Source organism: Gekko japonicus, unplaced genomic scaffold (assembly GCF_001447785.1).
Source record: "Gekko japonicus isolate JY-2015 unplaced genomic scaffold, Gekko_japonicus_V1.1 scaffold46, whole genome shotgun sequence".
Taxonomy (NCBI): Eukaryota; Metazoa; Chordata; class Lepidosauria; order Squamata; family Gekkonidae; genus Gekko; species Gekko japonicus.
The window spans coordinates 864,451-876,171 of NW_015169173.1; the positions used below are offsets into that span (position 1 = coordinate 864,451).

Consider the following 11,721-nt stretch of genomic DNA (forward strand, 5'->3'; position numbering starts at 1 on the left):
AATTTGAGCGATGGGAGAGTGCTAACAGCTCCATGCCTGTCACCGTTAACTTGATGGTAGGCCCCACACTCTCATCAGTATTTGCTGGGGGGGGGGGGGGGTAACTATTGCGTTGAGGAATAAGACTTTGTTGGCCTTAAAGGTGCCATGGGAGCGAGGGGAGAGTGCTAACAGCTCCATGCCTGTCACCGTTAACTTGATGGTAGGCCCCACACTCTCATCAGTATTTGCTGGGGGGGGGGAGTGGTAACTATTGCGTTGAGGAATAAGACTTTGTTGGCCTTAAAGGTGCCATGGGACTCCAATTTTGTTCTAAGTATGTGGTTGCTAATAAGCCTTGAACCAGAGAGTTCCTGGCTTACATCATTTTGTCTTTGCCACTACATTAGCTCAGTGAAAGCTGCTCTCCCAATATTCAAAGTCTGAGAAGAGAATATTAGCGCTTGATGGGGCTAGTTAAGGCCGCAGTTGAAGAAATGCGTCCAACATCTTGAGGGAGGGGACACTATATCTTGAAAAACACATAAAAGTGTTGAGAAGCCTAAAAAGACAGACAGAACTTAGAGGCAGCCATGTTAGTCCAAAGCAAAATCCAACTTCTAATCAGTTTGGATTTTTTTTCTTTTTTAAGTTCTGGAGAACTGTTTTGATTTTTTTCCCTAATAAAGTATTACATGGCTTTTATTTAAAAATGATGAGGTTAAAGAAATTCCAGCAGAGAGGAAACTTCAGTTAACAGAATTCCACATTGAGGGAAGGGTGAGCTTGCATGGTTGCTGCTGGTATCCATGACTCTGGCAACAGGGCAGATTTTCACTTCATTTTCCCGGCCACGGACCACAGAGGAGTAGGAGGTATGTGGTGGGGGCACAGAAGGTAGCTGGCAGCTGTGGGAGTTGGACTGAGAGGACTGGACTCCCACTTAACACAGAACTACTGCCCTACACAAAAATTGAAACAAAGGAAATCAGAAAGAAAAATATACAAGGAAAATCAACCAAGAGGAGGGGAAATGGGCAGGGTTGGAAAGGCCATGAGGTAGGTGGGTGGGACACAGAGACAAGGACAAGAAAAAGAAACATTCCCTTCCACCAGGGGCTTCTTTAAAAACCAGCAGTTGATGTATTATTGTAGCATTGTTATAACCTATCTCAGGTATAAGTTGGTCTAATGTCATAACACTGAAATGCTATGTGAACTGAGGATTTTAAAATAACACCCCAAAAGCCCTTTGGTGGTGGTATTGCACTGGGGCAGGGGAAATGATAACAATGGGGGAAGGATTCAGACAAAGCTATCTACCCAGTATCATTGTGATCTTTCCAAAAAGCATCACGACAAAGCAGATTTGAGAGATCGCAGGAAAGACAGGAAAACCCAGGAAGTGCACAGAAGCAGCACTATGCTGTGAGAAAGTAGGGGGGAAACTCAGTTTCTAATAGCATCCAAGCCTCGGCAAATAACCCTTTTTTTCCCTCCTCCAGGTTAAAGAAATTCCAGCAGAGAGGAAACTTCAGTTAACAGAATTCCACATTGAGGGAAGGGTGAGCTTGCATGGTTGCTGCTGGTATCCATGACTCTGGCAACAGGGCAGATTTTCACTTCATTTTCCCGGCCACGGACCACAGAGGAGTAGGAGGTATGTGGTGGGGGCACAGAAGGTAGCTGGCAGCTGTGGGAGTTGGACTGAGAGGACTGGACTCCCACTTAACACAGAACTACTGCCCTACACAAAAATTGAAACAAAGGAAATCAAAAAGAAAAATATACAAGGAAAATCAACCAAGAGGAGGGGAAATGGGCAGGGTTGGAAAGGCCATGAGGTAGGTGGGTGGGACACAGAGACAAGGACAAGAAAAAGAAACATTCCCTTCCACCAGGGGCTTCTTTAAAAACCAGCAGTTGATGTATTATTGTAGCATTGTTATAACCTATCTCAGGTATAAGTTGGTCTAATGTCATAACACTGAAATGAGGATTTTAAAATAACACCCCAAAAGCCCTCTGGTGGTGGTATTGCACTGGGGCAGGGGAAATGATAAAAATGGGGGAAGGATTCAGACGTAGCCATCTACCCAGTATCATTGTGATCTTTCCAAAAAGCATCACGACAAAGCAGATTTGAGAGATCGCAGGAAAGACAGGAAAACCCAGGAAGTGCACAGAAGCAGCACTATGCTGTGAGAAAGTAGGGGGGAAACTCAGTTTCTAATAGCATCCAAGCCTCGGCAAATAACCCTTTTTTTCCCTCCTCCATGCCAGAACTTGTTCTCTTCCTTCACCATTGTCACCGTGCAGGAGATGAATTTGGCTGCCAACCAGAAGCAAGAGGACATGAGAAGGCTCATCTGGCAGTCAGATGCAGGTATGTCTCCATCCTGCTGTTCTAAAATATTTCAGACCATCTATTTCTGAATTCCAGCTGGCTCTACCCCCACAGATGACCAGTCTAGCTGAAGTCTTTGGCTGTAGCCCTACTGCCATTTCTCATGGAACTGTGAATACAGTGGCTGTAAGAGTGCTGAGGGTTCTGAGAAAACCAGCTTTCTCCAAGGGCTGTTTAAAAAAAAAATGTAGTTAAATGTTTAGCCTAGCAGGATCAGTTTTCAAAGAAATCAACAGGTGAGAAGCCAGGGCCATCATTATTGGATGGATGTGCATGAACCTTGCTGACAAATTAAAGTTCTTCACAGTTTTTGACTAGTTTGTGGTTTGCGAAGCAGTGTTCACAAACTGAAGAACCACCATGAACTTTCATGAATTTTGATGGAGTTCATGGCCGGGGCAGTTCATGAAGAGCAGAAAGCAGGGGTTTAAACCCCTAGCTGCATCCTGTGCAATTGTAGGGTGTACTCTTTGCCTGTTATAGCTTATCAGCTAGTGGCCTTCAAATTGCCAACAGCCTTGTCTATATCCTCAGGCACTACTAATCAAAACAGTCAGGTAGACCCTTAGTGTGGCTTTCAGGAGCTGATACAAGTGATTTTTTACTTCAAAATGTCTGGTCATTTTCAGTTTTCTAATCTCTAGAGGCTTCTTCATTCTCTTTGGCCATCTACCTTAATGGTCCTAGTCCTATTTAAAGAACTCTACTTGTGTAGATACAATTGGAGCAGCTATGGCTCAGAGGTAGAACATGTGTTTTGCATGCTGAAGGTCTGATGTTCAATTCCCGGCACCTCCAGTTCAAAGAACCAAGTAGCAGGTGATGTGAAAGACCACAGCCTGTGGCCTTGGAGAGCTGCTGCCAGTCTGTGTAGACAATACCTTGATGGACCAGTGGGCTGGTTCAGTATAAGGCAGCTTCATGTGACTAAGAAGCATCTCTTTGCCATCTTGGTCACCAGGCATACACTCTATAAAGCAAGCTACGCTCTGTTGGTTGGGAACACAACCAGGTATTGTAGCATTTCTCATGTGTCTGACAATAGTGTGGGGTCTTTAAGCAGGATAGAAAATTACAAGGTGGTGATAGGACTCATCTCGTCCCTAAAGCAGTCAATTGCCAATATTCACAGAATTAAAAAAAGGAATCTCTCAAGAGTATTCTTCCCAAGACTGTGGTTTGCTGCAGCTTTCCAAAAGAGCCATAATGGAGGCCAGAAGATTGGCTGCAGCTAGCTGGTATGTCCTTAAAGGCACTACCCTCTCTTGAAAAGACTGATGATATTACATAAGCAGTTTCATATACCCAGTTTTCTGTGTGAGTATATAGGGCTGCCTTATGTAGAAACAGACCACTGATTCATCTAAGTCAGTTCTTCAGGGACCTCATTGTGTGTGTGTGTGTGTGTGTGTCCTTCCTACTGCGTTACCTGCGAAAACGTGTACTCTGACATTAATTGACATTAATTGATGGAGACCTAAGGAATGAGAGATATGAATGCATAGGATAGAGCTAACTCACCACTACCATAGCTGGGTGTTTGTTCCCTCCCTATCTGTGACTTGCTGCCAAGGATCTATCTTTCAGCATTACTCATCCCTAATCTCCTCATATCTACAGGCACAGCAAGGTACCGGTCAAGCAGTAAGCTGGATCCAGCAAGGATCACACTACAGCCCATGGAGATTCGGACCTTCCTGGTTCAAATACAGCAAGAGTTCCACAGATGAAATTAACACTCTCCCTCAGATTCTGTCCAGTTGGGAGTCAGCCATTACCTCAAGCAGTGGAAGGACACAGGAAGTCTCCTGGGGGACTTTTCATGCTGGAGCAGATGTCTCCAGCTGTCTGGGCCAAATATTCTCATCTCGTGTAGAGAGAGGATTCTTTTGGGCTGCTTAAAGCCTTTCTTGGAGTTTGCTTTGATTTTCCCCCTTATTGGTGAATGGGGAAAGGATCACAGAAGAATGGGCTGTTTCTTCTCTTCTGTAAAAGGCTGCAATGCGATTGTGTTTTTCCTTAAGGAAGCATAGTAGCCTACTGTTAAGTGCAATCATTACCTTTTTAATAAACCACTTCATAAAACCTTTTAGAACCTGACAGGGAAAAAGGAGCACCTCACATTCTTCGAAAGGCCAGTACTAGTTTGCAAAACGGCCATTGCCCCCCTGTACCTGCAAGTCTGCCACATCTTCCCCTTTCTATGATCTGCAGCACTCCTGGAGTGGAAGGAAAGGAGGGACAGGCTGCCGCATCCCTAACACTGCTGTGTTTGGCAGTGAACTTTAAGGGCACAAATGGGAGGAGCTGCAGTCTTTGGCAAAGAACAAGGAAGAGCCAGAGTCCCACTCATGAACAATTGCAAAATAATAATCATGTGTATGATAACTATAGGAATATTATTTACACAAGTCAAATAGGGATTTGTGCTTTTGGCACATACAGCTAGCATGCAGATGCAGTCAATCACTGTTCTGACCTGCAGTGTAAGTTCACCCAAGGAATGACGACAAGTCTGAAACGCAAATGCTGTCTACATAGTCTTGTTGCTTTTTGACACCAAGACTTACAAAAGAACTCTGGTCTCCTGAGGAAGTCTGTCCTATGCACAAAGGAGTCCTATAACAATGAGCATTCAATTTGTAGTTTGTGCCGTCGGAAAAGAAAATGAGGGGGCAGAGGAGAGAATATTGGGATACTTTTCAAAAACCCCATGGAACTAAGTAAGAGCTTGTAGGACTAATGGCAGTGTACTTTTATTTAGATTAGCAAACCTGACTTTCTGCTCCTTTGGTTGAAAAAGACAAGGCCAATAGTTTACTGGTGAAGTAAAACTACGCTGTGGTGGCTCAAGTGGTTAAGACGCTGAACTGCAGGCTGTGGAAGGTCAGTAGTTCAGCAGTTCGAGACCTGAGTTGCCGCATGACGGAGTGAGCTCCCCTCTCTGGCCCCAGCTCCTGCCAACCTAGCAGTTCGAAAGCAAGAAATTGCAAGTAGATAAATAGGTACCACTTTGGTGGGAAGGTAACAGCGTTCCGTGCGCCTTGGTGTTTCGTCATGCCGGCCACATGACCACAGAAAACGTCTTCGGACAGCGCTGGCTCTTCAGCTTTGAAACGGAGATGAGCACCGCAACCCTAGAGTTGGATTCGACTGGCTTTCGAGCAAGGGAAACTTTACCTTTAAAACTATGATGTATCACTTCCCTCCCTCAGAGGCAAGACTTCCCCTCCGTTTTTCTTTCCCTTTACTTACTGAGCTGCCCTAGTAATGTGTTTTCTTCTTTTCTGAAGAACTCTGGCTGTCATAGGATAATATTTTGGCTATTTGCTCAGCCCAGGAACCTGAGGAAAGGATTTTGGGAGCCCCCTTTAACTTTAACGGCACTCTGTAAGGATCAGGGCCCATACACGTCGAGGCTTCCTTTAAGTGATATCAACCTGTAAGTTCTCACAGGTCAGTGCAGCCTGTTCGGGCCGGGCATTAATTAAAGGCACCTGGTGGCCTTGACAGCTGGCAGAAGATGTTCTTATATATTCCAAATTATGTCTGGACCAAAGGACAACCCCTCTCTCATTCTCAGGCGCTGACCCACAGCCACCTGAGCTCTCGGAGTCTCACCGGGTCCTGGTCCCTCGTTAAGGTTCCTTTGCTTCTCAGTCCCCTTTGAGGATGTACATGGATGTTCAGCAAGCTCTCCTGGCGCAGCAAATAAAAGGAAATCTCTCTGCATTTATTTAAATTGTTCAAATGATGAAGAGTGTTTGCTAGGCAGAAACCACACGGAATCACAGGATTAACTGCACAACAGTGATACTTCACTTATGCTGGGCAGCACCCTGGGCTCTAAAGCTCCTTACAGGCTCCCCTCGGTAAGGCAATCCAATCCCAGCCACACAGACAAACACAGCATCATGAAGACACTGCAAGGGGGGTGAGAAGAGAGGCAGCCCTCTGGTCAGCACCGAAGTGGGTCTGATTCCAGCTGACATCCCAAGACACTCCCACAAACACACAGGACAAACAAGCAAAATCTTCCTCAGAAGAACAGGCTGGTCGTCTTCCCAACCGCACAAACAGTCAGCATCGTAGGGACACTGACAGGCCCTGTTAGCTAATCAGCACAGAGTTAGTTCCCTTTGCTCTCTGGCAGGCAGATAAGAACATCTTCTGCCAGCTGTAAAGGCCACCAGGTGCCTTTAATTAATGCCCGGCCGAACAGGCTGCACTGACCTGTGACAAATTACAGGTTGATATCACTTAAAGGAAGCCTCGACGTGTATGGGTCCTGATCCTTATACCTCCCCCACTCCATCAACACGGCAAAAGACCGTGGCGATGGAGTCACCCAGCAATAAAACATACCCTACAAATACAAGACAACCAACATATATATATACCACGTAATATTGCATGCAGAGTAACAAAATTAATAACAGGTGGCGCAGGGGATTTTTCCCTGCTTAACAATAACATGCTTTGGCAGTTCTAGCCCCGTGCTGGTGTGAGCAACCAAGCCTTGTCCTAGCTCATCGTCTACCCAGCGATTCAAAAGCTTCGGTGAGTAGATAAATTGGGGGCCACCCGTAAGGGCCACACCCCTATGAAAAGAAAAAGAAAAGAGAAGTATAAAAATTTTAAAGGACAGTGGAGAAGAAAAAATACACCCAAGGATCTAAAAAAAATAATTGAGACATTTTATAGAAAGTTCTATCAAAGAGGAGAAGCTACAACAGAGGAGATAAAAGATTTTTTAAAGAAATATTACTCAAAAAATTTACTGAAGAACAAAGGGAAATTTTAAATGATCAAATAATTACATGTGAAATTATAGAAGCATTTAAAAAAAACAAAAAAGAGGGAAGCACCAGGTCCGGATGGATTACCACGTAATTGAAAATAAGTTATATCACCTTTAAAGCATATAATACAGAGCATAAGAGCAGAAGGTAAAACAGCAGAAATTTGGAATGAAGCCCTAATAACACTGATACATAAGCAGAACTCAGATGAGAAAGAAATTAAAAACTATAGACCAATTTCACTATTAAATGTTGACTATAAAGTCTATACTTCTATCTTAGCTACAAGATAAATTCATCAAGACCACGCAGGATTTTTACCAAAAAGACACCTCAGAAATAATGTTAGAACAGTCTTGAATGTAATTGAATATTTTGAAGCACACCCAGAAGAACAAATGGCCTTGATTTTTCTGGATGCTGAAAAAGCATTTGACAATGTCAGTTGGAGTTTTAGCAGATTCACAATGTGGCAAAGAGGTGTAACCAGAATTTTAAAGTTGTTAGCCAAGCTCTGGTCACTAGAAGGTGCTGTCCTGTCTCCAGGCATGTGGCTGCATAATTTACACAATTTGTCACTCCAAGGATACGCCGCAAAAACATTGCCTGGATCTGCTCAACCTGTTGATTAAGGAGCCAATCCAGACAGGGATCCCATAAAGCAGGGGTGTCAAACATGCGGTCTGGGGGCCGGATCAGGCCCTCAGAGGGCTGCAATCCATCCCACGCCCTGGCTGTTTCCTGCTTCCTTTTCCAGTTCTGCTGCTGCTACATCACAGCTGACTTTGCCAGACTCTCTCAAACACACAGGAGAGATAGATAGGCAAGCCTCTCCTGTGCAATTGAGAGAGTCTGGAAAAGTACTGGCTGAGGCTCCTCTCCCTCCTCCTGCCAAGGGGATGGAGGGAATCAGCCAGAGCTCACTTCCTGGCCAGGCTGCCTCAATTGTATACAGGAGACAAAGGGAAGCCTTCCTTTCCTTCCACTGACTAAGGCTTCTCCCTGGAGGGAGGGGAAAGCTTGCTTTGCTGGGCTGCCTCAATTGCACGGCAGAAATACCAAGCACCTTTAAGACCAACAATGTTTTGTACAAGGTATGAGCTTTTGTGTGCCTTGCTACAGTGTGTGTGTATTCTGTTGGGCTCCTTATGCTGTGTGTGTTTTGGGGGGGAGGCTACTTATGCCAGGGCTCTCCTGGGTGCAACTGGGTTCCCTCTGCCTTTTCACTGTGTTTATGCCCTCATGAGCCAGTCTTTCTCAGTAAGAAAGCAATGTGAACTATTTTAGAGGAGGAATAACAACAAGCCAGTGAAGTGGATTGGGCTGAGAGTGTGTGTCCAGACCAAGTTCACCCAGCACATTTCCTTTGTAGGAAGTTGTAGTTATTTCTCTGGGGAAGACTATAGTTTTGTAGACAGACAAACAGCCCTCAGTCTGTGTCAGGATTCCTTTTCATGTTCTTGACCAGGATATGAAGCAACTTATGTACAAAAGCTCGCAGTGCCCAGCCATTTCATGTTTTCCCCTGGGTCCTAGGCTCAGAACACTGACCATGAGATTTCTATAATGAATGTCAATAAATCAAAAGTAGGTTTGCAGCTTACAGATACACACCTGAACAGCATACTCAAGATTGCTACAACACAGACATTTTGATGCAATAATTCAGAGTAAGAGGTGTCAGTTATCAGAAACTGTTAAAAAGACAACATATTGCAGGAGTGCTAGTGTTTTAAGCATGTTTTAAAGTTAAAAAATATATTTGTGTTTGTCTATGTCCTTTATAAAATTTATATCTCCGCAACTAAAGCTCAGAATTGTTTGCTATTCTTAGATAGAGATGCCTTAATTAACAGGTCCCAGTTCTTAGTGTGTAGCAGCCTCTTCTTATGAGCAATGACAGTCTGGGATCAAAAAATGAGGCTTCTTCCAAACGGGATCTCTCAACTCTCACCATATACACATCAAAGCTGGTTTCCTCCTGGCATGAAACAGAATGAGTTCATGGTCTGGACAAAAGGACAAATAAATCGGCCTGTTGACCTAGTGCATCATATATGACAAACAGTTTCTTGATCAAACTTTGGGATCACAGACGCCATGGTATCAATATCTCCAATTAAACAATCTAACGGAAATGTTAGCAGATAGAGTGACATTCCTGAGAGAACTGACCCCACTAGAAAAAATAATTAAAAGTTACTCAAGCTCACCAAGAGGGACACTCTCCAAACTCTATAAATTAATAGTAATGGCGGAAAATCAAACGAAACTAAAACATTGAGATGGGAAGAACTGAATATGCACTGGCAGGAATCAGATTGGGATGCAGTTTGGTCCTCCCCAGCAAATAGCTCCACAATATATAACATACGCTTACAGAACTTTAATCTCCAGATGGTATATGACACCAAACCAATTACATAAAATCAACAAAAACAATGACCCGTCATGCTGGAAAAAATGTGGGCAAGAGGGCTCTTATTTACACTGCTGGTGGAGCTGCCCAAGGATTCTCAAGTTTTGAATGGAAGTGTCAACTAGTATAAATGAGATAACCTCACAGAAGATCTCCTGCAATCCAGAAGTTGTATTAATGAATAAATGGGACAATACAGTAAGAGATGAGGCGAACGAAATTACTGCAACGTTGCTTGCAACTGCGAAATTAGCAATAGCCGCAGCATGGAAAACACCACACCCTCCAACTCTCAAAGCATGGCAAGATAAAACATGGGAACAGTTCATAATGGCAAAAATAACGGACCAGAATAATAGTGCGCAAATGCAAATCACTAAGTCTCGTGCTAAATTCATGTGAAAATGGGAACCGGTAATAAATTACCTGACAAAACATGAAATAACCCCATCTAATCCACAGTATCATAATTGGTTATTTGTCTGAACACATCAACAAATAATAAAGAAGACCCAAAGGCAAACTAACACACTTAGTACACTCTATTCAATATGAAACCCAGTATCTGGCACTTCAGTGACAAACAATAGCTTTTTGAAAACTGTTATGATATATTGGTAGTGTCATTTGGGTGACTATGTAGTTCACATAATTGTAAGCTTGTAACACTTGGTTTATATGTGTATTATTTTATTATTTTATTTTTGAAAACAAATAAAAATACTTATTAAAAAGAAGAAGAAGAAAATACCCATTGGATATAATAGCCTCTTTGCTATTTCAATAGGCATGGAGCTGAGACTTTAAGTTCTGGCATTCTTCATCAAACCATGCATTAGTATTATCTCTGGGAGAGCTATAGGCAACCTTGGAATGTTGCTAAAATAAGCAATTAATGGTGTACACAAGGCTATCTTAAGCACAAAAAGTAGCAGAGGTGTTATTAGTGTTGGTTAATGATTGCAATAGCTCATAGACCCTATCTGAATGTAATAACTGCCTAATACCCTTCTTTATTTGTAAGGACTATCTGACCCTCAATAAGTGGGTGGATTTCCGCGTGGAGAGGTAGGCATGAGTGGTAAGGACATCTGATCCTCACCATGCAAGACAGTGATGAGAGGACAGTTATCACTGTCATCAGTTGCACCCACAAGGAAATCTAAAATCCAACTTTTCAGGTTTGGGGAAACAATGACATAGTCTATTACACTGCAGCCTTGATTAGAACCAAAGGTATATTCACCAGGCATATCATGAGGGGATGACCCATTTAGAATTAATCTGCTAGCTGACATACAGAATTTGGCCAGAGATGACCCCACCATATTGACATGAATATCTTTGGACTGTGTTGTGGGAATAATGTATTCAAGTTGGGGATCATTAATATCAAAACCCATGGCCTCGTAAAGGAGTTGATTACCTTTCCCTTGCCTGGCATTAAAGTCGCCAGCAATCATAGATTCTTGTAAAGGGTATTCGTGCTCAAGAGCTTCAACATATGTACTTAAGCTTTCTGGCCAAGGCAGATCGGATTCCAAGTGCTCCTGCAGAAATCAAAAGGCAGATACATTCTTCTCCCTCGAGTACAGAATTTGCTAAGTGTAGGAGATACCACCCATCCAGGGTTGGAGACTCTAAACCTCACTGCTTGGCTGTTGAGACTGGAAATCAGATGTTTCCCGACTCTGTAACTAAGGCTCTGGTTAATGCTTGTAAACCCTGGACTACAGCCTCATACTCTTTCAACTGGAGATGTTTCCTAAGGTGGCTAGGGGGATAGAGAAGGGTCACCTGTCCATTCCCGCTAGTACTAGAATATTTATTGTCACTGAAGGGCTCTGGACTGTCCAACTGTCAATCAAGGTCCATTTGGCACTGGCAGCAATTTCTGCCCTCCATGCCCCGGAAGAAGGGAAATCTTTTTCACATGAAATTGCAAAGAAATTCCTCAAGGGCCTCAACAATTTATATCCACCCAGGACCCTCAGTGTCACTATCACTCGTGTTGATTCAGCTTACGCAACCTCCCTTTGAACCTTTGATCACTTGCTCTCTAGAGCATCTCTCCTTCAACGTTTCCTTCCTAGTGGCCATCATATCTGCTAAGA

The 11,721-nt window shown here is 43.5% G+C and overlaps 1 protein-coding gene across 1 annotated transcript in view; it reads left to right on the forward strand.

The window, feature by feature from the left end:
• MAN2B1 (mannosidase, alpha, class 2B, member 1) overlaps window positions 1-4,753 on the forward strand; it is a 33,301-nt gene extending 28,548 nt beyond the window's left edge. Inside the window, exons 24-26 of the mRNA XM_015415824.1 lie at window positions 143-202; window positions 2,263-2,365; window positions 4,007-4,753. Coding sequence (XP_015271310.1) covers window positions 143-202; window positions 2,263-2,365; window positions 4,007-4,116 — 273 coding nt within the window. The 3' untranslated portion in view covers window positions 4,117-4,753. The remainder of the gene's footprint in view (window positions 1-142; window positions 203-2,262; window positions 2,366-4,006) is intronic.
• The last annotated feature ends 6,968 nt before the right edge of the window (window positions 4,754-11,721 follow it).